Here is a 26,081-nt window from a genome sequence, read left to right as displayed (position 1 = left end):
TATCTTTTTCTCTCTGGATCTGTACTGGCCAGAAGACTGTAATAAACTTAGGATTTTAAAAATCTGTATTTCATTGGACAGTTGTCAGTGAAGAAAAATTTGAAATTTAAAAATGACTATGATAATTTAGAAAACTTTCATATTTCACACATGTCCAAGAAAATTTAGTGACTCTTAGATTGATAGATCCATAAAGTAAAATTATATTAGCTCCATAGGAAGTATCCCATTGTAAGGAAATTTACCCATATTAACCTAAGTAAGGACTGGAAGACTTAGGTTTAATGTTCTGGTATGTAACCCTTTGAACCATTAATCAGTTCCTATATTTAATTGGTAAATGCATTTTCAAGAAACACTTGAGGGCTAGCCTGTGGTCTAGTGGTTAAGGGAATCAACTGAAATTTGAATCTTGGCCTTGGTAGCTCTAAAAACATGCTGGTCACATGTGCATTCCCCAAAGCCAGACAGGATGGAGAAACATAGAGGTCACACTGCAGTGTGACCATGCCCCACTGGGGCATGAGTTCTCCTTTCTCCTCTCAGTAAGGGGTCGGGGGAGGGGGAGGGAATGTGCCCTCTGACAATTAAAAAGATTTTCCAAAATAAGTAAAAAAGCAGTTGAATTAAAAAGGAGGCCATCCATGACACTGTTGTGTAACACAATGTAAAATTTTATAAATCCCTTTGCTCTTCTCCAGGCACCACCCATCCCATCCCTTCCTTGCCCGCCGTCGCCTTCCCTAACATTCATACACTATTAATGTCCGACCTTCAGAGTCTCCCATTGAACAAGTGATGCACCAAAAGATAAATTATGCTTTGGCAAGCAGTAAATCGGACAATTCTTTGAGCTTTTCTGAGGTAGTGGATCTCTTCCTCCAAATATGATGGCTAAGAAAAGTCTAGGGAGCTGGATTAAGAGAAAGTGGAATGGTGGTCACTGTGGTTAAACACTACTCTGAAATGGACAGCTTATGGGATCACCACAGGGTTCCAAAACTTCCTCAGGGGAATCCTGACCGTTGTATGGAGAACTTAAAATATCAGGTTGCTATGTGAGGAGGGTAACGCTGCATTTTCTTGAAGGCATTGTGCAACTCATTACAATTTAGATTTAATTTCTACATGTTTTCTAAAAAAGTGCTTCATCTACACTTAGGGGCTCAATAAATATTTGATGACTGATGGAATGTTTAAGATCTCTGATTTAGCTCAGTGAGATTAAAAACATTTACAAAACCATTCAGCCGTAGGCTCCATCATCAAAGGCTAGGTCACTTTACTTGTGCATAGACTCTTAGGCACCTTTGCAACTATGAGAGGATTAAGTTCAAGTTGTATTGGGCATGGTGTAGTATATAATTCGGTACTAATTCCATTTATCAGAAAGCCCCTTCTGTCCATCCTGATTATACTATAATGAAGTGACTGTGGGTTTTTTTTCTATAAATAATTTTTCTGAAGACAAAGTGATCCACTGTCTTTGTTGCTCTTCAAGCTTTTCTGCCAAGCACTTAATCAAGACAGGGTCCACCTTAGAATCAAATTTATTAGCAAACCAATGTCCATCTTTTAAGAGCCACCGTAATTCTGCTGCTCCATAAATACACACACTTCGAAGATGAGAGCCAGTACAACTGGGATAGAAAAAACCTTCGTAATAATTCCATTTGACAAGGCGAGTCTTACTCTGCAGATCAGTCACATCCTGGGCTGATCGGAAAATCTCCCCAGGTACTCCTGGTACCCGAATTAAAGTAGCCCAAAAGTGCTCATCAGGAGAATACGTATCTTTAGACCACGCAAAAAAGTCTTTAATGAGGGAGTTATTGAAAACATACTTAACAAATGCTCGACTTAAAACAAAATAAGCACTGCCAACAAATATCTTGATGTTGTGAGGTGGTGCTTCCTTGGAGATGTTTGTCCGTATTGGGAGCTTCTTTACATATTCGTAAGGCACATGTCTGAGTTCATGGTGATAAGTGAACCTTTCCGTTTTACTGTGAGGGGGTTTCACTGTCTCTAACATATTTGCTCCATTGAGTTTCTTCAACTCCGACACTAACTCAAAATTTGACTTCAGGGGAAAATCTTGACCACACAAGTTGATAACGTATTTCCATTGAACTGAAGACCTGAGAAGGTCTGACAAGCAATTTAAATCAGCTTGCAGTCTGGAAATGTGGGCATATTCCACAGCCTCTAATTTGGAGGCAATGAAAATATTAGAGAAGCATTTAGCTAAATTGTTCATGGCAGCTTTGAAAGTATCAGGTGACTTACGGTCATAATGGATGCAGTAAATATTGTGCTGGTTGTAGATAGCGTGGATAAGCCTTTCAACCATAATTGCATCTTTGTGCACGACCAATGAATAGGCAATTGGGAAGCTTTTCTCCTCTCTCGAAACAAGTTTTTGAGTGTATCCTCTTAGTGTCTGATAAATGTCACAGTCACTGGTCATCACCACAACATCTTCATCCTCCAAGTCGATGATTTCTCTTCTTCTTATTTCCAGACTCTTGCCAATTTCCAAAGGCTCCTGCTCATAGATACCTGAACAGTTAACTTCATACCTGACTTCATCCTGAACACGGGTGTATCTGTTTCTTACAAAAGGAGAGGTACTTAAGGAGTACTCTACCAAGTAAATGCCTCTGGGAGGGAACAGGAGTCTTGCCACGTTTAGAAGTTTTAACAAGGAGAATAGCCACAGGGTTAAAAACAAGATGAAAACTTTCTGCTGTAGGGTATATTTAAAACAGCATTTGAGTGTCTTCATTCTGTAGGAGGAGAAAGGAAAAATTCAGTTAAAATATTAAGAAAAAATCAGTTCAGTTTATCTAAAATGTGTTAGGCTTCTACCACATGCTGGGCAGAATACTGGTCCAAAGATTAATAAAAAGCAGTTCTTGCCCTTGAAGGAATCCAGGAAACTAGAAATTGTACAATGATGGTATTTTGTAGTATTCTGTGTTAACTATCCCTAATTTTGATAGATGTTGGTTACCAAATAAAGTAAAAAATAATGTAAATGCCTAAATTATAAATATCACGTGTCTTATATTGTCGGCATTTCTGCTTGGCATATTTGAGGAGGGACCAAGCTGGTTTGGATGGAGGTCCTCAAGAGGTGCAAAGAAGTTGCTGGAGGCCAAAAGGAACATCCATCATGAGTCTACCTTGGGATCAGATTAGACTTAGGTCTAAGGTCAGCTAGGGAAAGCCCAGAGAATCCTCCCTTCAGAAATGAAAGCAGGGGGAGAGAGGGGCAGGTGGTGTGGTGGTTAAGGGCACTGGACTCCCACATAGCCGACCACGGTTCAAGTCCCGCACCTAGTGGTTGCTTTCTCATTTTCCTTCTCTCTCTAGTCAAATTAAAATAAATAAGTAAAGTTAAATAAAATAATTCATTACAAAAAAAGAAATAAATGAAAACAGCTGGAAGACACTATAATTTTTTTCTTTTTTAAACTCAGTTTATTTTTTCAGATTTATTCTATATAGATCAATTAACAAAGCTGTCTCTTGAGAATGCCATCCATCCTTCCTCACTCACCTCTACTTGGACCATTCTTGTTTAGAGAATCGCAAGCACCCTAACACCCCTGGGCCAAGGCACAAAAGCCCCTGATCTCTGCACATCTCATCACTCCTCTGTGGCTTGCCTCAGGGTCCCGTTCTCAGCTCACTGCACATCTCACTCACTCTCTCCCATGCTCTCTGGATTCCAACTTCCATGTTTACGTTGCCAACACCTTTCTTTCCAGCCTGCACTTCTTATGCTGAGAGGACTAGTTGTTCGGCCTTTTCTCTTCCTGTGCCCAGCTTGCCTGACTCCAATCTTCGGAGTTTTCCAGTACTCTGTAAAAAACTTATGGATTATTTTGTTTTTAAAAGAAAGCATCCACAAGCCATTTTATGCAGACAATGTAAAAGAAGTCACTCTCTGTCCAAAGTAGGAGGTCATAGCAATGCCATAGGGAAGGACAAAGCTGCTGAAGGCTAAGACCTGAATCCTCAGGTGCTTGACAGGGAGAGGAAGCCACACGTCGCCCCGTAACAACGTGCCCTAGCCCAGTAGCAGGAGCATTCAGCTCAGGAAGGCCTATCTAGTACCTGGACCTAGAGAGGCCCCTCCAGTTCTCCACATCTCTAGGTCCCCAAATAAATGACTCGAAGTTAACAGTGGCAATCTCAAAGGGATCGTGGGGTTAATGAGGCAATACATGCAAAGTGCTCTAGCGAAGCTCCAGACCTTGACTGCCTGGTAAATGCTGTGCCTTCCTCTGTCCTCATCACCATTATTTCATTCTCAAACCACCCCACTACTAGTACACACTGATGGAAAGCACTTTAAAAACCCTGGGGCTGGCCCCATGCCTGGTGGTCAAGGAAGCCAGCTCCTACATAGCCGACTACACAGTTCAAATCCTGGCCCTGATGGGTTGACAAACATGCCAGGCCTGTGTATGCGTGTGCCTCCAATTCCAACAGGAACAAGAAATACAGAAGGGCTTGTAACGTGACCATGCCCCATTAAGGAATGCTTTTTCTCTCCCTCTCTCCATCTGTCTCTGACGAGCATATGTGCACTCTGGCAAAATAAACAAACAAACAAACCAACATCCTGCTCACATGTATGGCTTTTTGTCTTATTTTTCAATCTACTTCCTATTTCCCTCAAAAGTCTTGGCATAAATTCAATATTTTAGAATTAGTAACTGGCCCCATGTCATGCTATCGATTTATTAATCTGTTTATCTATCTAGACAGGGTCTTGCTGTGTCACAATCCTGCCTCAGCCTCCCGAGTTGCTGGGGCAACAGGCCCACTCCACACCCATCTTTTCAGTGGGCCAAGAATTGGATCAGGACCACCCATGTGGCCTCAGTCTATTGAGTAGCGGTGTCTACCAGTACATGCTACTGTGCTGGGCCTGTCATGCTCTGTATTAATTTATATCACTATTAGTGTAGAATCACTGAATAAAAAGTTGTTACTTGAAGCATTGTGCCAAGTATTCCACATGAAATAATTAAATTCTCTCAATGATCAATGAGGTAGGTACAACCATCTCCCTTTTGCAAGAAATGAAATAGAGGTACATGAGGCAATTAAAAATTGCCCAAGGTTACAGATCTAAAAAGTGCTTTATTTGCAACTTGCTCTAGAGAAGTATTCTTCACCCTCCAAGCACTACTGTCTTTTGTAGCAGAAAGAAAAAAAATTCTCCAGAGTTTCCACAACAATTTAAATCCTTGACTAAATTTTATCACTACATTGATCTAACTGTCCCAACGCAGGAACAGAAATGAACTTCAAACCATGCTGAAGTCCTGACACATTCCCAACCAATTAAAAAGATTATTTACATGCAGATCTGGCCTGGTGGGATGCTGGGTGATGAATCACACTGTTTCTGCAGTCAGAGGCTAGGGCCAGTCAATGAGCTAATGAAGGGATAGTCCATTGTCCAGCCAATGAAATCGATGAAAGGAAAAGGAAGCAAGCTCATCTCAAGGGATTCTGATATCAGTTACTCCTGTCTCATATCCTGTTACCAAAAACTGATTCATTTGTTCTTGTAGTTGCCTGTGACACAGTTCAGGTTCCCTGAGAATTGCTAAGTATTCTAGAAAGCTTTTTCTGGGTGAAATCTTTCACCACGTGATATGTTCTCCATGGGCCACTTTAAAGTTCTTAAATGTGATATTATTATCTGTCAGTTTGAAAATAGGATATGAAGAGTTTATTAATCTAAAAATGTCAGGATTTTGTTTCTTCCTAAAGTCTTATGAAGAGGTGTCATCGCCGAAGAACACTAATAAAAAGATGAGCTCACTAAAAAAAGAATCCTGACCTAGTTGTAAAAGTTAAGGTCCTTCTACCGCAGCTCCTCGATTTCAATAAAGTCATTGATTCTCCCCTTGATGACTTGCTTATTGACAATCCCAGAGGATGTTTTGGAGTGAGACCATTAGGTGGGAGGATGACTCAGCCCAGATGCATTTCCTCCACACCCCCACGGCACCCCAAGAGTTGTGCAAAGGAGCAGGAAGACAAGTTTCTTGCCCAGATGACCTTACATTCTCATTGTTCTAGAGGGAAGATTGCAAAGGCAAATAATGACCAAGCTGTGAGTGGGGAAGCAAAGCAACTACATAAAATACAAGCATGACTGGCTCAGCTACATGATGCAGTCCTCAAATAATTGCAGTCTCTAAAAGGAAAAGAAAAAGACTTTCGACTGGTGTTTATATACACTTTTGTTTAAAAAATTTTAAAAGTCAGCAAAATGTAAAGATGAAAATAAAGCTCCCCAGTGATCTACCACTTGGCCATAGCATTCTGTGAACAGTATGATGGGCCTTCAAAAAGTTCATAGAAGAGCTTTGCGCAGTGGCAGTATCGTAGCCAATGAGGTTTATCCGAGACGCGATTATTGCTAATTGAAAAAGTTCATAGAAGAATGGAATTAAAGTATAAGTTTATTACAGAGCAAAAAAAGTTTGAAATTTAAGCATTATCTTTTCATAATACGCATTTTTCTTAGAAGTTTCTGAAGATCTTTCATATGTCTTTTCAGACGATTTTTAATAAACACATTTTTTTTTGGTTTGCTTTTTGACAGTCTATCCTTATCTATTTCTTCATTTCACTATATGCTATGAATGAATCCTACCCTAAACTGGATCTGTAAATTGTTAGACAGTAAATAATTTCTAACAGAGGTAAACATACTACAGGAAAACTTCAGTTAAATAATAGAATTTACTGGGGCTGGCAGTTGGCATGGTGGTTAAGGCGATGGACTCCCATATGGCTAATTGTAGTTCGAGTCTCAGACCTGGTGGCTTGCTTTCTCCTCCCCCCCCCACCCCACCCCCGTCTCTCTCTGGTAAAATTTTTAAAAAGTAACAATAACAATAACATTAAATAAAAGAATGATTTAAAAAAAATAATAGAATTTACTTTTCTAAGTGTTCTTTACCAATGCTTAATTAATAAACCCATAGTCCCTGAAGAGGCCTAGAAGAGAAATCCTAAAACTGAAAAAGACTTTAAAAATGATTGAGTTGGGACCAGCAGTTAGTATAATGGCTATGTCCCTGAACTCCCATGTAGTTGACCGCAGTTTGAGTCCTGGACCCAGTGGCTTAAATTCACGCCGCCAGGTGCGTGTGCGTGCATGCCGAAGATCCGAAGAGGAGAACGGAGCAGAAGAGATTACGGCGTTGCCATCCCCCCAGGGGGTGATTTCTTGTTTTCTGTCTCTCTGTCTTTGTCTTTCTGGGGAGCGCACGCGCCCTATAGTGAAAACCTCTCTTAAAAATTTTTTTAAAAATTACATTTGTATCTTAGTCTGTTCCTGCTACTATAACAAAATACCTTCAACTGAAGAATTTACTTCTTATAGCTCTGGAAGCTGGAACGTTCCAGATGAAGGTGCACATTCTGTGTCTAGTAAGAGCTGACTTTTGCTTCCAAGATGGTTCCTTGCTGCTATGTCTCGCATGGTGGGAGGTAGAACAGAAAAAGGGTAGAGGGGCAAACAGCTCTCTCTCATATCTGTAAAAGGTCAGTAACCTCATTCATGATGGCTCTACCCTCATGACTTAATCACTTCCTAAAGGAGCAGGAAGACAAATTTCTTGCCCAGGTGACCTTACATTCTCATTGTTCTAGAGGAAAGATTGCAAAGGCAAATAATGACAAGGCTTCTTAATGCCCTAACATTGACATTAAGTTTCTACGCTTGAACTCTGGGGGCACATTCAGATCATAGAAATAATGTGTTTGGGACCAGCAAGTGGCCTGGTAGTTGGGATGCTGGACTCCTACATGGCTGACTGCAGTTTGCGTCCTAGACCTGGCAGCTTGCTTTCTTGCTTTCCTTCTCTATTTCTCTCTCTCCCTCTCGTGATCAGGACACTCATGAAGCATCCAGTCCAGCCTGGCTCCATTCCTACTCAACTAAAACTGCTCTAGCCAAAATCAATGAAACCATCATGTTGTCCAAGAAGACACATTCCCATCTCTTCCTAGTGGCCTGTGCTGAGTGTTAGTACTATCTTCATTATCTTACTTATTCTGTTCAATCAATTTGTAAAGTAGGTACTATCATTGTCCTCCTTTTTCAGATTGAGAAACTAAATCATAGAGGATCCAAACACTTACATTTGGCCACACAGCTACTATATGGGAGAGCCAGGATTTTCACCTGTGATCCAGTTTCAGAGTCCACACCGTTAACCACAGCTTGAAATCACCTCTCCAATCTCTTGGCAGTTTTATCGTCAGTCTGTTGGTTCTACATCAAAATATATTTCAGATCCACCTAACTCTTAACTCCATGGTAACCACTCTAATCCAAGCCAGCATCAACTCTTGCCTAGATATGAAATAACATTCTAACTGGTCTCCCTTGCTCTGCTCTACTTCATTCTCTGTGCTGTAGCCACATTAATTAAAAAAAAAAAAAAAACTTAAATCAGCTCATTCCCCCTCCCTATACTTAAGACATTCCACTGGGATTCCATTTCACTTACAGTAAAATCAGAAATCCTTTCTGGGGCAATAAAGGCCCATACTGTTCCTATGACTACCTTCCTCTCCATCTTAACTCTGTATTTTTTTTTCTAATTAAGCTATCAGCAACAACAACCTTTATTTTGTTTTAAATTCTGTATTTTTTTTAAAACATACATTTATTTATGTATCTGTTATGAGTTTCAAGCCATGGAACTTGAGCCACAGTCAGCCACGTGGGAATCCAGTGCCTTAACCACCATGCCACCTCCTGGCCCCAACACCAGCCTTCTAAAAGACCCTAGAAGATCATGTTCTCTTCCTTGCCTCAAGGCTGTGCACTTGCTAGTCCCTTGCTAGACCACTTTTTCCTGGGCCTTGGCCTGATCAGTTCCTCAAGTTCTGAGAGAAATATCCTTTACTTAAGTCCTCTCTGATTATGCTTCCCTAATCTCTCTCCTGTTTATTGCACTCCTTGTTTTCTTCTGAGCACTTTCTAAAAAGCAATTGGTTCTTTGTTTACTTGCTTATTATCTATCTCTGGACACAAATCTAAGGTTCAACTCCTGCACCAGGGGGGTACCTGTATACAGGGGAGTTGCTCAATGGGACAAATGTGGGATCTACCACCAGAAATACCACAGAAAGTCGTTTAATCTTAGATAAGACTTTATTTTCCATGCATTAAATTATATCTCTTTCTTCTGTCTCACAGTGCTGTTGTGAAGGTCCTGTGAGCTAATGCATGTGAAAGAGCTACAGGAAAAAAGGCAACTTTGGAATGCAAATATTGGTACTAGGTCCCCCAACAAGAGAAATGGTTTTATGGGAAAACTAGGAGAGTCACTATGTTGTAAGTTAGTTTTATTTTTCTAAAACTTTCACTGTCCTCTTCATTCTGACATTCTAATTATTATTTGTTTTCACTATTTGCCAATGCTCTTTTTTGGTTAATGTCTGGAGTATAAAGTATTCCTGAAGTTTCAGAGTTATGGAGATTTTTCTTGGATTTTGAAAGCTAGGAAGACAGGTACTCTGTTAATCTCTTGAATTTTATTTTTCTCAGTATGCTCAATATTTTTGAAAGCTCAATGGCCAAATAATTTCTTTAAAAGACATCCAAGAGCACTTGCAACTGGTGCTCTGTAGTTACAATCAGCTAAACAGCATTTGTGACATTATGCATTGGAGAAGCTATAAACTTTTTCCTTAGGTTCACTATCTTTTAGGGGCCATTCTTTTCTAAGTATTGAAAAACTGCAGTGATGTGTTCTTACATCCCTGTTTGCAGCATTAAGAATTCTGTAGCAATATGAATATAGAAAACATACCTCTAAACAAGGCCTTTGTTTGGCTCAGTGGACTAGGATGACCCGTGCTCAAAAAGGGGGCTCTGCCTGAGGCCCCTGTAGAGTGGATCACAAGTGATAACTTTTTCTGTAGACAGTTTGCTTCAGTTTACAAGTACAAAGACTAGGGTCACCATGTCCTTTAATAAAAGACTACTGTACCTTCAAGGTTTTGAGAATTGAGGCCAGAATATAAAAAACTAGACATGAAAATCACTCTATCCACCACCTCTTTGGTTTACAACATTTCCAGCTAGTAAGTTCCCCAGAACTTCTTAGTTTTTTTGTGGGGGTGGGTGGTCTGTAAAGTTACCTGTTAGAGGAGCAACCACATCAGGATATCTTTACCAAGAGGTAGTCCCTCAAAGCCATCTGAAGTCAGGGCTGTGACAGTGCAGCCAAAAAGCACAGAATTCAATCAACTTTGTACAGTTACACCAGTTAGGAGATGGAAGACTCAATTCTGTGCTTTAGTTCATCCATGTGTGTGTCTTGGTGAGCAAAACTATTATACATGCCTAAGAAGTCTGAAGAAATTATGACACTGAATGAAAAACTTTTTTTTGTAACAATTTATAACCCTCATCATGGAGCAAAGCATTAACAGTTTTTCTCTATAGAAAAATAATTTTTTGAGAGGTTTTCGCTATAGGGCACATGCACTCGCCAGACAGACAGAATCAGAGAGACAGTAAGCGAGAAATCACCCCCCAAGGGGGATGGCCATGCCACAATCCCTTCTCCTCTATTCTCCTCTTGGGATCTTGGGCACGCATGCACACGCGCCCGGTGTGAGTTTTAAGCCACCGGGTCCAGGACGCGAACCGTGGTAGACTTCGTGGGAGTCCCAGCGACATAGCCATTATGTTAACTGCTGGTCCTTCTATAGAAAAATTTTAAATTAGAAAAAAAAAATAAGTTGAATTTGAAACATACAACGCCCTTAAATTTTAGATTGTTGAAAACAGTTTGCATACAATGCTTGCCCCTTAGTAGATGTAAAGGATTCCACACAAAGGGTGAAGTTGTGGACTAGATCTTTGCCTCTCAAGCTTCGTCAAACGGAGGTTTCATTCCTCTCAGGATCCTCTTTTCTTCTCTACCTTTTTCCCTTAGCTAGACAGAGCATAAAACTGAAATATATTTTATGTTTTATGTTCTAAATTTAAAATGTGGGTTGAGATATTTTGGCTTCTTTTTCTATAGAGCAGAATTGAAAACATTTAAGCCTATTTCTCAAATGTATGTTTATTAGACTATGAAGAAAATACTCCCCCCATCCTACCCTACAAAGTCTACATGGTTCAATACCCCCAACCCCTGAAACTTTTGGAAGTCTTTATTTTGATACTGCCTGGCTAACTCCATATTTTATACTGTCCAAAATGAATTCCTCAAAGATTCTACAGCCAGCTGAAGAGGCATAAGTAACTGATTTCTATGTGTGAACTTAAAGTAGACCCTTAACCACCCATAAATAACTACATCCGAGAGGCAGCACAGGGATGAAGATGAGAATCAAGGGACTGACATCAGAAATGGTTTAAAGCCAGGTTAAGAGTGGCCAGACCACTCTTCATGAATGGATTAGATGTGCTCAGTTTTAAATGATCAGAAAAACCTTTTTGTTTGTTTTCTGGGTTCTGCAACATGGTGGAGAGGTCAGCTGGAGACGTCAAGATGCTTCTATATTTCCATTAGAAACTTCAAGAGGCAACTCTGGCATGACTTCGCCACTCAGCTACAAATCTGTTTGGGGGCCAGGTGGTGGTACAACAATAACACAACTGGACCTACATAGGATAGGTCCTCAGTTCAAGTCCTGAGGCCTCCCTGACCATGGCAGGCACACGTGCCCATGATCTGGGCTGACCATGACTGGGGTGGGTCACAGCGTGAAGACTCTGTTGGGGATGTCTCTCTCTGTGTCTCTCTCTCTCTTGTGCAAGAAATATATTTAAAATTAAATCTAAAAATAAAAAAATCTGTGTTTCTTGATTTAAAATATATATTGCCGGGAACCAGCAGTTAGTGTAATGGCTATGTCGCTGGACTCCCACGTAGTCGACCGCGGTTCGTGTCCTGGACCCGGTGGCTTAAAACTCACGCCGGGCGCGTGTGCATGCGTGCCCAAGATCCCGAGAGGAGAATGGAGGAGAAGGGATTGCGGCGTGACCATCCCCCCTGGGGGGTGATTTCTCGCTTTCTGTCTCTATGTCTCTCTCTGTCTGGTGAGCGCACGCGCCCTACAGTGAAAATCTCTCAAAAAAAAATATATATATATTGCCCTCAGATCATATATGCATATATGCATATAGATAAAATAAAACTGAAACATTATAACTCAAAATTAAGTTAAAGAGGTGGAAGAAATAAAAATCCATAGTGCTTGTGAAAAGTCTACCAAAATGGCAATTTTTAAAAAGATTTATTTATTTAATTTTGTTTATCATTATTATTATTATTTAGTTTGCCACAGAGCTCATACACTCACCAGAGAGAGAGAGAGAGAGAGAAAGTGAGAAAGCAAGCTGTCAGATTTGGGACTCAAACCACACTTGGCAATGTGGAGTCCAGCCTCCAAAATGGTAATTTTATTTTTATTTTCTTTATTTTTTTGGGGTAAGAGGTTTTTTCGCCTTACAGCTCGTGCACTTGTTGGAGAGAGACAGAAACAGTGAGCGGGAAAGTAAGAAATCACTCCTGGGGGAATGGCCATGTCACAATCCCTTCGTCTCCATTCTCCCAGGAGTTTGGGCATGGACATACGTGTCCAATGTGATTTTCAAGCCACCAAGTCTGGGACTCCAACTGCAATAGGCCATGTGGGAGGTCAGCGATGTAACTGCTATGCCATTCTGGACCCCAAATGGTAATTTTAAAAGCAGAAATTTCATTTTATTAAGAATCAAATCCAGGGCCACCAGGTGGCATGGTGATTAAGGTATTAGATTCCCATGTGGCAGAATGCAGTTCAACTGCTGGGTGCACTGGCTTGAAAATCACAACAAGTAAGTAAATAGATAAATAGATAAATGTTGGGACCAGCAGATGGAATAATGGTTACATCTCTAGACTCCCATGTAGTCGACCACAGCTCAAGTCCTGGACCTGTCAGCTCAAGTCCTGGACCCAGCAGTTTAAAACTCATACCAGGCGCAAATCCTGAGAGAATAGAAGAGAAGGGATTGAGGTATGGTTATCCCCGCAGGCGGGGATTTCTTACTTTCTTTCTGTCTCTCTGGTAAGCACACTGAATGCCCTATAGCAAAAATCTTTCTAAGATAAATAATTTTTTTTTTAAAGAGTCAAGTCCAGAACTGATATCTAGGAAATTCTCCAGCTGGCATCTCCTACAAGGATACATTCTAGCTAGGTTTTGTTTTGTTTTTGTTTGTTTGTTTGTTTGTTTTATAGACCACAGATTAGTTTATTTTTAACACCCATCATGCCATGAATTCATAGGGAATAGGTTCCAGTAGCTCAGGCCCTTCTCCATTGGTTCTCACAGAGTGTGCTTTGGGTGGAGCAGGCTGGCACTTTAGTTGAACCCAGGTACCTTTCTCTTTGGCTTCTTTCTTTTTCTGGTCATTTTCCTTCACACGTTTTAGGAAGCTATCTCTGCTCTTAGAATGCTTAATATACTCAATACGCACATTCATTCTCTTGGCAAGAATCTTGCCCTTAACTTGTTTGTTCACAACAATGCCAACAGCATGCTGGGTAACATTGTAGACTCTTCCAGTTTTGCCTTGGTAACATTTGTGGGGCATTCCTTTTTGAACAGTACCCATTCCCTTAATATCTACAATATCACCTTTCTTCTAGATTTGCATATACGTTGCCAAAGGAACCACTCCATGTTTTCTAAAAGGCCTAGAGAACATACATTGGGTGCCTCTCTTCTTTCCCTTTGTGTTCGTCATTTTGGTTCATTACTAGAAGATGGTGGTTCCCCTAGCTATGGTTTTTTAATCAAGGTAACAAGCTGCAACATGCAGGCTTTATTTTAGGTTAATATAATGAAAAAGTAAAAATATCATTTAGCTCATGAAATGTCTATGCAAACTTATATACCAACTGTATACAAAGCAAAAGTAAAAACCAGACTCTGCAGATTTCCCAATGGATTCTGATGTTAAAAATGGTGTGGTCTACTGCCAGAATAGAGATGAATGGGATGAAATCCAAGAACAGACCTACGGCTCTGGTGGACAGCCAGTAGCCTTCCAACATCTATCTCCCTTTCTTCCTTACTAAAAAGAACCCCTATTTTGCTGGTGACAGAAGCATGTATCCCTTACAGACCTCCTTCCCACCCCCAACTGCCATTGCAGATGAGCTATCCGTGAAATATAACGTGGATATCTAGGAAAGTTTGTAAGGATCCTGAGGTAAGTGGTAAGTATGCCATTTTGCCCCATCCCCTTTCACTTTCTGCTTAGAACTCCTACATAATGGCTAGAGTTGTAGCAACCATCTTGGGACCATGAGGAATAGACTGAGAAATGATCTAAGGAAATTATCAGCTCCCATGGGAACCAGCAGTTAGCGTAATGGCTATGTCGCTGGACTCCCATGTAGTCGACCGCGGTTCACATCCCAGACCTGGTGGCTTAAAACTCACGCCGGGCACATGCGTGTGTGTGCCCAAGATCCCGAGAGGAGAATGGAGGAGAAGATTTGCGGCATGACCATCCCCCCTGGGGGGTGATTTTTCGCTTTCTGTCTCTCTGTCTCTCTCTGTCTGTCTGGCGAGCGCACGCGCCCTATAGCGAAAAACCTCTCCCCCCCCAAAAAAAAAAATCAGCTCCCAAATCCTCAAGCCACTGAACCGGCAACAGCAAACACAATGATTCTTATATGAGAAAATGAAGTCTTCATATATTTATTTGAGCAACTTGCATTTTGAAAGAGGACCATTGGAAAGGGTAATGCTTAATAAATACACACACCCGAGAACAAAATTAAATTTAAGCCAGACTAAAGTGGCTACTTGTACAACAGTACAATCCTCTATATAGCCAAGTACAAAACTATGTCTCAAATGATGCTGAACTTCTCATCCATCTATATTTAGAGGCAGAAGGAAGTTTTAAGTAAACATCTGAAGGAAAGCAGACTCCAAGATTTACCAAATTAACTCTGGCATTGGCAAGAACTATACAGTCTGCTAACCAAGCCTCAGTTAAACATGATTCAGCTTTCAGCAAACCTCCTCTGTAGATGGCTTCTCTGTGGAAGGGCACCCTGCAGGTGGGCTGTCTTCCTGAGAGCTTGCTATACAGCAGGGGACCACAGAATCCACTTTTCAAGAAAAAAGATATTAGTATCATGTATATCTCAACTCAAAATATATCAAGTAGTCCTGAATGTGCCCCCTCTCAGTCACCCCCCTACCTGACCCAGTCCTAGTCTCCTAGCCACAGACTTGACCTCCTCCGTCTCATTCTTCTCTCCTGCTTTACCCTTGTGAGCATCAAACTCGCTTGGAATTTAAGGCCAATGGTTCTGAATCTAAGTCCTGAGTACCATTAACACGACCTCATCAGTCTTGTTAGCTGTCTGCCTCCTCGTCTGTGAGAGAAGCAGGGCGCTGACTCACAGGGTTATTGCTGAGGACTACAGGAAGTAAATGCACTGGGTACGTGCTGGCAGGAAAAACAGACTAGTATCTGGGTGAATGCCAGTAAGGGGGCAAAAGCATTTCACACTTTGAAGCCCAGAGGCTGCTCTGCAAACAAGGACCAGGCTTTCCTCTCAGCATGCCATGCCCACCCCTGCAACAGAAGCCATTTCCAAGAGGCAGCAACCAGGAACCTGCACTGAGCTGGTATCGAAGCCATGTCAGTTTCCCACAGTCCTCCTGGTTAAGGGAGAATCCAAGATGGATGTCCACGGTACTATCCTTACACATTTCTGCAGATTTGAAAATTTTCAAAATAAAAAGTTGGATTTCTTTTTTGTGTCTTGAAAGAGAAAATCTTAAAGATAATGAGAGAATGGGCAGGATTAAAGTCCTTTAAGAGGGCAGCTTCAAGAGAGGCCAGTACACACATGGCAACCAAGGTTCAAATCCCTAGTCTGGTCAGCCCAAAACATGCAGAGCAATTCCCAAGATCTGATGAGCAAGAGGACTGGAGGAAAGAGATTGTGGAATGACCAGATCCTGTGGAGGGTGTTTCTCTCTCTCTTTCATACATGCACATGCTCTACCACGAGTAAAGAAAAAAGGAAAAAATCTTCAAAAGTCCTTGCCCATTACAGGAATCAGCCACTCACCAGAGAGACACAGAGAGAAAGAGAGAGAGAGAGAGAAAGCAAGAAATCACCCCCCAAAGGCGATGGGCATGCTGCAGTCTCCTCTCCTCCGCTCTCCTCTTGGCCACTTATGCACATGTACACAGTGTGATTCTCAAGCTACCGGGTCCTGGACTTTAACTGAGAAGCTGGCCATGCGGGATCCGGCGCTTAATCTCCATGCCAACTGCTGGCCCAGTAGCACTATTTTAAATATTTTTTCTAAGTTTAGTGCCATTGCTGTCTTTCTCTATAACTTCTACTTTCCAAGAATTATCCTGTACCCTTCTTCATTATAAAAATAACTTTCATCATTCTATGCTTATGGATTAGATGATAACCATAAAAATATTCTTTTTTTCGGGAACCAGCAGTTAGCGTAATGGCTATGTCGCTGGACTCCTACATAGTCGACTGCGGTTCGTGCCCTGGACCCAGTGGCTTAAAACTCACGCCGGGCGCATGTGCGTGCGTGCCCAAGATCCCGAGAGGAGAATGGAGGAGAAGGGATTGCGGTGTGACCATCCTCCCTGGGGGGTGATTTCTCACTTTCTGTCTCTATGTTTCTCTCTGTCTGTCTGGCGAGCGTACGCGCCCTATAGCGAAAACCTCTCCAAAAAAAAAAAAAAAAGCAAAAAAAAAAATATTCTTTTTTTCTATTATGGTGGTAACATATACATAACACATCTTCCTTTTGCCACTTTCACCATTTTTCCATATACAGTTCCCTGGTATTAAATACATTCAACCATAATCACCATCCCTCCATAGTATGTTTTTGCCTTCCCCATCTAAAACTCTGCATTCATTAAATAAAGCTTCCCATTCCCCACCCTCCACTCCCAGCCCATGGTAACCACTATTCTGCTTCCTGTCTCTGTGAATTTAACTACTCTAGAAATCTATATAACAGGAAGTATATATTCATTAATATTTGACTAGCTTACTTCACTTAGCATAACACCTTCAAAGTTCACCCATGCTGTAACACATGTCAAAGTTTCCTTCCTTTTAAAGGCTTAATAATATGCCATTGTATGTACATAACACATTTCAAAAATCTGTCCATCCATCAATGGATAGTTGAGTGGCTTTTATAGTTTGGCTACTGTGAATAACACTGTTATAAACATGTCCATATAAATGTCTGAGCCCCGCTTTCACCTATTCTAAGGATATACCTTCTGTTCTTATATATTCTATTTCTAGTCCCCTTCGATTTGATTGCCTATGCAACCAGCAAACATTGACTGTGTGCCTATCACGTGCTACAGAGGCATCATCTTAGATTCTGGGGAGATACAACTAGAAACTGTGCTGTCCCACAGAGAGAAATAGTCAGGTCCTGGGTAACGTGATAAAGCAATCCAATAAATCTTAGTTATTTTGTTACATTTGAGGGTTTTTTGTTTGTTTGTTTGTTTGTTTTTGTAGAGACAATTTAGCAGTAAAAAACAAGTGCCAGGTAGCATTTGGAAATATTTCTTTTATTCAGGGATTTTCTTGTCATGGTACTGACTTTAGGTTTCTTTCTTTTTCTTCTCCTCTTCTCCTTCATCTTAGTTTTTTTGTTTTTTTGTTTTTTGTTGTTTTTTTTTTTTTAATTTCGTCAAAGAGGAGAGAGAGAGAAAAGAAAGGAGAAAGCACCCTCCTGGTCATACCGCAGTTCCCTCTCCTCTGTTTCTTCCTCCTTTTGGGACTTTGTATACACACACACACACCTGGCATGTTTCTCCTGCCACCAGGTCTGGGATTCAAACTGGGCAGTAGGCCTTATGGGATCCAGTTGCCTTAACTACTGTGCTATGGGATGGCCTTGTTTCTCCTTTCTTAGAATATCTTCTCCAGTTCCACATCCTTTCCTTCAGCTTCACAATCTCCAAACCCTTTCTATTAGTGATTTTTCACATTTCTAGCCTTTGCAGGTTAATTTGTGTTTGACTTTATCATTCCATTTTTTTCTCCTGACTCATCTGCCACTAGATCTCTCTAAACTGCCTGCCTGTCTGCTCAGGAGGAGTCAGGATGGCTCCTGGAAGGTTAGAGGAAGAGGGAAGCTGGTGGAAGACGATAGCCAACAGCTGGGCAGAATGAGCTCCTCCTCCCCACCTCTAACTCCGGGGGGTGGGGAGTAGAATGTAGGGAAGACCAGAAAGGATGCAACAGCACAGATATTGCAAATATGCTGCAGTGATGCAAAAGGAGCAGAGGAAGAGAAAAAGGAACCTCGGCAAGTGCAAGAACTATGCTAAGTATTCTTCCTGGCCTGGGCAGAACTGTCCACACTTGGCTGCTGTCTGAAAGAGCTGTTTACTCATGGGCTGTCTGGATCTTACAGGTGACCAGGAGAAACACCAGGGCTTGTAGACTCTTTGGAAACAGGTCTAATCTATCCAGAAGCAAGCATGCTAACTGGTCAAGCCTGAGCACAGCCAGGAAGTCCTTCTCCAAAGTGAAAACCTTATCTGTTTTTCCCTGAACTGGACTGGGGAAAAATTAAAAACAGAAAGCCAACAAGAGAAGACAGAGGAGAAAAGAAAAGCAACAAAAGAGCTAGAAATATAGGGTATTCAGAATGGAGTTAAGATATTCCACCTCAAAATATGCCATTCTGGCATATTGACTATTTGAGTCAAAGACGTTTGAAAACAGCAGATGTAAGATCACTCTGACCTTTCATGCTCTTTTAAAAGGTGGAGATGAAATTCTTATGTGAATAAGAAAGTATCATTCTTATCATCAGGGACTGAAAATTGAGGTGGAGGGAAATCTGTACAAACTTTGTTACACTAACTCTTATCTTCCTAGCTACTTCTCCACTCAGTTAACTACCCTTGCCCAATCCCCTGGGCCTTGTCACATTTTCATATTTTACTACTCTTTGTCCAGATCAGCCCATAAATGTTGAACTCTAACTGCATCTTTGAGTCCCTGGACCTTTATTTCTTTATGAGGGCTTCCCTGCCACATAAAACTCATAAAAAAATAAGTCTGGATGCTTTTCTCCTGGTTGATCTTTCTTATGTCAATTTAATTTTCAGGCCAAACTAAGAAACCTTAAGAAGAAGGTAAAGATACAATTTGTCTCCATTACAATGAAGATTTACTTGAGATTATAGAAAACTTCATTATCATCAGGCACTTTTTTTTTTTTTTTTTGCTTACATTAGTAAATGAGATCAGCCCATCAAAAAAGGATTGGTAGAACACTGGAGGAGGAAAGCAGGCTTGGATTTGATTGAGATTTTAAGTGTGGTCTAAGGCTGGAATTTCAATGTGGGGGTAGGGTGAGGCTTGACCAAATGGATAAGGATCATGCTATAACTTTAGAATTCCAAGCCCTTTTCATGCTCTAGCAACCATGACAGAAAGCATCCCTGCCATACACGTTTTGCGTTTTGCCTTCTAAAACTTTTGTGAGTGTGTGCAATGACATTATCTCATTCTACTCCTTTAGAAACCATGTATGAGCATAACTTAATATATACGAGTTTTTTTAAATTAAATAACTTGAGTCTCCTGGCTAACTCTCAACTTCAGCACTAAACTCTAATTCTAGAGCTTGAGGGAAGGAGAGTAAGCCAGAGAATTACACAGAACAAGTTTTGCTTCCTACTATTTTGAAATTCCTGAATTCATAAATAAGCTGAAACTCACCTTTGTGTCACCTACAAACAAAACAAGCTGATGGTGTAAACAATGTAGAAAGCGGGAAGCAATGATGGCAGTGAATGAATGAAACCATGCAAGGGCCATGCGGGATCCAGCTGTCTTCACCACCACACCACTGGCGAGCCTGAGAAATGGAAATTTCTATTTATCTTTTAAGGTCCAGCTCAAATAAACATGTCTTTAAAGAGGCCTCCTTATATACCTTCCCTGTGGTCTAAATTGCATTCCTCTCTTTTCCTTTGTGGCACTGACCACAATCTGTAATAATATATGCAGTTAGAAGTTTTCTTTTTAAAATGTCGGTTTCTCCCACTAGACTTAAATGTCATGAGGGCAGGGACCAAGTTTGTTTCGTTCAGCACTATGTCCTGTGTAAGACAGGCATACGGCAAATGCCCAAATATTTGCTTAATAAGTGAAATTCTGAGCTTTCCATGACTGGATCTACAACTGACATTTCCTTGTCATTTGAAATGAGACAACTCCTGGAAAATATTGCTTATTTTTACCATTTTAGCCCTCTGTAAAATTAATTAAGCACTCTAGAAGGCAAAATTTTCACTTGAAGCTGGCCAATCAGAAGCTTCAGGGGTTTCAACTTGCCATCGGTGTCTGACCTGGGAGTGGTCTTGGAAGTGAACTGGATTAGGGGTTACCCAGCCGGTATCTACTGCAGAGCTCACTGACTGCCGGTGGGAAGAAATCCCCATGCATTTTGGGATCACAGAAATGATCTATGTTGAAAGCATGTAGTAAAATTGAGTTCATTCTTTCTTTCCTTCCTTCTGTCCTTTTTTTTTTTTTTTTTCTTTCTCACACAGAAGGTTTAGGCTAAAGCAGTGAAAATTCAAAAGAGAAGGGCCGACCCCATAGTACAGTGATTAATATGGTGTGTCAGGAGCAGGATCCCCGTGGTTTGATTTGTAGCCCCAGTGGTTTGAAAAACATGCTGGGCATATTTGTGCACGCCAACAAACTTGATGGGATGGAGAAACTGAGGAAAAAGGATTGCAACGTGACCGTGCCCCATGGGAGGATGCTTTCTCTCTCTCTTCTCTCTTTCTCCTCTCTCTCTCTGGCAAGTGCACGTGGCTTCTAGCAATTAAAAAAATATATATTCAAAAGAGAGGTTAAGGCTAGTTGGCAAGTTCCAAATGTGTGTGTGTGTGTGTGTTTGTGAATATGTATAATTTTATATCATATATATATAGTATTTTTATGAAAAAGACATAGAGAGAGAGAGAATTTTGACAGGGCCGTACCACGTTACATTCCTCCTGCCCCAGCCTCTAAGTTGGCTAGCATTACAAAGCATTTACTACTGAGCCCAGCCTGCTTCGGCATAGCTCTGAGAACTGAACCTGGGGCTCCCAGTAGCCCTAGCATTGTGTCACCGGCACTGGCTCCAAATAATTAAAAAAAAAAAAAACTTACTAAAATATAGATTGTCAGGCCTCATCCACAGAGGTTCTCACTGAGCAGAACAGGGTGGCCTCAGAATTTGCATTTCTAACAAGTTCCCAGGTGATGCTCGGATACCAGGCCCAGAGACCATGTTTTGACAACCACTGCTTTTTCTCTTTTTTTTTTTTTTTTTTTTTTTTAGAGGTTTTTTCTATATGGTGTGTGGCCTTTTTTTTAAGGAAGTTTTTGCTATAGGGCACCCACTCGCCAGCCAGACAGAGAGATAGAAAGTGAGAAATCACCCTTCAGAGGGGATGGCCACACCACAATCCCTTCTCCTCCATTCTCCTCTCGGGATTTTGGGCACGCACGCACACATGCCCGGCATGAGTTTAAGCCACCGGGTCCGGGACTTGAACCGTGGTCGACTACGTGGGAGTCCAGCGACATAGCCATTACGCTAACTGCTGGTCCCGAGAACTACTGCTTTAAGTAGCACAATTAGGTTGTTTTGCTTTAATATTCTGTATTTCTAAGATTTTGCTAGGACAGATTGGCCGATGGCCTGTTTCTTACTAAGTCCAAACTAGGGAGAATGTATTGGTCTTAAAGCCTCATACAGTGTATTTAAGACTTTGTCCTTTCTAAAATTTTACATTGCTTAGCAGAAACTCACCTTCTACTTACTGACCCCTGGCGTTTCTTATTAGTTCAGCTTCATAAAGCGAATTTCTGTTTCTGCTTCTGCTTCATTTTCTGGCACTTTATATAACAGACATTTTCCCTCTGGTCTTCTTCCACTTTCCCTGCATTTTTTCTATTATGTTCAGCAAACCAAACTTCACAACATATTAAGCTGTGACCTGCTTTTACCCAATGATACTTGGCTTCCCATCATTTCTAAAAATTATAACTACTGATCCAATCCTTTCCCAAAGCCCGCCATTCTCAGGGGCCAATTAGGACTGAAACAGACGCATTCAATTCCTGATTAATTTTGTTTTCTCTTGTAGCCTTGAAGTTTCAGCCTTTATATCCCACTAGGAAAATTACCAGCATATGGGAATGCCTATAAAATAACATGCAAAGCAATGCAGATTAAAACAAAACATACATCTCTAAATTGCTTGGGAAAAGCCTGTAAGCCTCAACAGCGATGTTACCTGCTTTGCTTCACTACCCTCAGTGAAGTGATGACTAGATCCTTTCATTACAGCTCACTTCATATAACATCTGGCACTGACACTTGTTGACACACTGGGAGGAAAGTGCCCCCGTCTTTGAGTAAGGAAGATGGGATCTTGGCCTTAACTTTGCCACTCTTTGGATCTGTGACCTCGGATGGGTTCTCAAAATGGTCTGAGTCTCAGAATCTGCACCTAGAAATGATCAAAACGACACCATGGAAATAGTGTCATCATAGAAAACCACCAGCACCAAGGCTTACTAGGTACCGGCTGTGTGCCAGACATCACACGCCCGTGATGCACTCAGCCCATGAAGAGGTACTATCCCTTAGGTGTGGCAACGGCAACACAGAGATCAGGTATCCAAGCCAGGAAGGCCAGGAAATTTGTGCCAGGTCATAAGCTAGGGGGTGACGGAGTAAAGGGCAGGGATCTTAGCCTGTCAGCCCATGGCCCTTGCCCTTAGTCATGCTGCAGCTCTACTGTGTCATTGTCATCTATGTTTCCCTTGTAGGTTAAATGTGCATGTCTACAAGGCAAAAATTCAAATTTCATAGTCATACATGCTTCAAAATATTGTTTCTGTAAGATGCTAACAGTTTTTTTGTTACACGAGTTTGTTATCAAATAACATTGCAATCAGATTGTTTTTTACCTAATAATCCAGAGGATGGGGTTTCAGATATCTGGTATGTTCAACTTCTAACTTGCTCCATCACACTCACATTTAGATATGTGGAAAGTTCCTTCATCTTTAAAAAGAAAAAAAAAAAAAAAAGCCATCTCTCTGCCCCAGCTCTCTGAGGAGAGCTTCCAGTCCTCAGCTACCATCTCCCTCTCACTCCCTCCACCCAGGCTCCCAGTAGGATCAGCTCTCCATAGGTGGGCTTTGGAGAGTCAGCTGGGGCCTGCTCTGTCCAGTCACTTAGCTTCCCATTTCCACTCAGGGGCCTTGAAAGCTGCTCAGACTCAACAAAACCAAACTTGCCTTTTCTCCTGAGATTTGCTCCTCCTCCAGGGTCCTGTTTCTGTAAATAGCATGCAGACTTACAGGGAGTCATTCTGCACTCGCACCCCTGACACAACACCAGCCCCCAAGTCCCTGGAGTCAGCCTTGATTCTACTCACTATCATCCCACTGTCACTATCTCAGCCTCAAATGATAGGCCTCTCTGGCCTTCTGAACCAGCCTGTCTACCTTAGGGGCGCCTCAGATATACTCTCCATGCAGCAGCTGGTGCTCTGTTTCATTTTAAGTCTACTTTGAGGTGTGAAACTGTCCTGAGGATCCCATCCACACTAGGGCCCCCAGCCTGGCATCACCTCACCATGGCACCTGCTGACCTGCCCTGGGCCATTCTCCATGCTCTCCCAGTCATAACAGGCTGCTCCTCTCCTTGAGTTTTCCCTGCTCTCTCCCCTCTCCTCTGCTCTTGGTGCATTGTGCCTACTCCCCCTTTTCTCCTTAGTTTATGTAGCTCCATCTCCCCCTCAGGCCCAACCTCAATCTCTCCAAGAAGGCCCTTGTGCTCTCAAACACCCAGTGCTGGCCTAGCACACAGTAAGTGCTCAACACACATGCACTGAGGAGCTGGCTTTTGAACCTTGCTTCACTCAATTCTGCTGTCTTACTGCCACTGTCTGCCTTCCAGCCTAAGAAGAAAATCCTCTGAAGCTGAGTCCGTTTTACTTCCGGAGTGACACGTCCAAGTCACCAGGCCATGCTCCCAACACCATGGCTCCCCTGTGCAGCTGTCAGCGGTCTCTTCCGGCACCTCCCTGCCTGGTGCATAGCCAAAGTTATTCAAGGTGGATTTGGAGTTTATGGCCACTTGTCCTGAACATGCTAACTCACGAGTGCCAAGGTAGGACCGACCTCTTGCCCCATCAGCCATTCTCCCCCATCTACCTCTGTGTGAAATGCGGCTTGTACCCAATTCCTATAAACCTTGTCCTCTAAAAGAAAGAGTACAAACCTTCCAACTACCACCACTTAGAAAACTCCGTCTTCCCAGGGGAAAGCCGGTGCCACACAAGCAAATTCTTAGGCTATTGTTTCTCTCCTAATACAAGTAAGCAATCGTTCAACATCTTAATTGTCATTTTTCTCACAGAATTGGCTTCTTAGAAAGTGCAACTTAGAAATGCTCTCTGTAATAAATCACTTTTAAAGATTTTTACTTCCTGAAGACACTATCAACAAAAGCTGTCAGAACGGACTCTTAGTTTCTAGAATGTCTTCAGCTGATAGATGGCTTAATAATAGAGGCATGTTTTATGGGTGTAAGATCAGGAGGGTGACTTCCATGTCAACCAAACTTCACTTGAACGAAGTAATATAATTCCCAGCCCCTCTTAATCCTTTGGTTTGCTGCTCTTCTATTTTAAAGACCAGAAAAGGGAGGAAAGTGCCTGGGGCTGGTATCACCTGTCCAGCTGGACGAGGTTTCCCAGGCTACATGACTCGGAAACCTCCCCATCCGGGAAAGCTTAGTTCTTGAATTGTTTTACAAAACAACATCCACCCACTCGCACCGCTTGCTTAGTGAAGATTAAGCCGAATCGGGTCCAGAGTTCTCTTGTGGGATTCCCCCCCCGGAAGTGCCCAGCCCGCTGAAAGAGGCGCCGCCACCTCGCAGAGGGACGATCGCGGCCGGCTCTGCGGCAGGACAGCCTGACCTTAAAAAGCGCGAAGCTTGTCCCTGCGGAGGGCGCGTCCAGGAAGCGCAGCGGGCAGCTCCGACTCCCGAAGAACTAAGGGATCCCTCGCCTCCTATTACCCTAAATGGAAAAGCCGCAAGGGCAGCCTTTTAACGCGCCCCACGTCCTTCTCCCGAACCCCAGGGGCAGGAAAGCCCAGGCCCGGGGTCCCAGGAAGCGTTGCTCGGCCCCGGGTCCAGGGCTACAGAGAAGCGACGGGTGGCTCCGAAAGGCGGGAGCTGGAGCCCGGCAGGTCCCTCGGGGATTCCGCCCTTGGGCGCCGCACACCAGCGCAGGCGGGTCAGGAACCCGCTTCCCCCAGTCCTCCAAGCCAGGGCGCGCCCCGGGGCCGCGTTCTCATCACCCGCCGGGAGTCCAGGGGAAGCCCTGCGCAGACTCTCCGCCGCTCCTGGCCGGGCCGCTCCGCTCCGCGCGCTAGCCCAGGGTGCTGGCGCCTCCGCCCGGCGTCTCCCAGGACGTGCTCCAGGCTGCCCCCCGCCTCTACCGCGGGGGTGCGGGATCCGCCAGGCGCACGCCGGGGTCGTCCAGCCCGCCCTCCCTCGCCGGCCCCTGGGGCACCCACCCGCGCGGAGCCTAGCCGGGCTCGGACCAGGACCCCGACGTGGTCTCCCGGACGGACGCTCCCATCCCCGTTCCATCCCATCCCCGAGAGGGACGTGGCGCCGAAGTTTACACGGCGGGAAAGTGAGTCTAGAGAAGAGGGTCTGGGGTTTCCGCCACCCCGCAGCTGAGACGGGGCCCCGCGCCCCACACCCGGGACACCTCCGGCCCCGGCGTCCCTCGCTTGCCTGGGAGCCAAGTCGACTTACGGAAGGGAGCGGGGCAGCCCCCAACGCAGGTCCCCGCGGCGGCAGAGCCGGCCCCGGCGAGGCTGCGGCTGCGCTCCGGGCTCCGGGCCCCACGGCGGCGG

At 43.0% G+C, this 26,081-nt stretch overlaps 1 protein-coding gene and 1 non-coding gene across 7 annotated transcripts; one reads left to right on the top strand and one right to left on the bottom strand.

Annotated features, from left to right (window-relative positions):
• Positions 1-545: 545 nt before the first annotated feature.
• On the bottom strand, positions 546-26,075 carry GCNT4 (glucosaminyl (N-acetyl) transferase 4). 6 transcript variants are annotated; one of them, XM_027767986.1, is made up of 5 exons: positions 25,981-26,075; positions 23,106-23,202; positions 19,845-19,983; positions 3,715-3,880; positions 546-2,789 (listed from the first exon to the last, which is right to left on the bottom strand). In XM_027767986.1, exon 5 carries the CDS (start codon positions 2,786-2,788, stop codon positions 1,418-1,420), a length of 1,371 nt encoding a protein of 456 aa, XP_027623787.1. In that variant the 5' UTR covers position 2,789; positions 3,715-3,880; positions 19,845-19,983; positions 23,106-23,202; positions 25,981-26,075; the 3' UTR covers positions 546-1,417. The 6 variants fall into 6 exon arrangements, with proteins under 6 accessions (XP_027623787.1, XP_014439398.1, XP_027623785.1 ...); XM_014583912.2 differs by having other exon boundaries at positions 3,715-3,870; XM_027767984.1 differs by lacking the exon at positions 3,715-3,880.
• On the top strand, positions 6,398-6,545 carry LOC114005983 (U4 spliceosomal RNA). Its single transcript, XR_003547762.1, has one exon. It is a non-coding gene; the product is annotated as a U4 spliceosomal RNA (small nuclear RNA).
• Positions 26,076-26,081: the final 6 nt, after the last annotated feature.

This window comes from Tupaia chinensis, unplaced genomic scaffold, assembly GCF_000334495.1.
Source record: "Tupaia chinensis unplaced genomic scaffold, TupChi_1.0 Scaffold145093_1, whole genome shotgun sequence".
NCBI lineage: Eukaryota > Metazoa > Chordata > Mammalia > Scandentia > Tupaiidae > Tupaia > Tupaia belangeri.
Note: the sequence above shows the minus strand (reverse complement) of the source record. Positions and strands in the feature narration are given on the sequence as shown.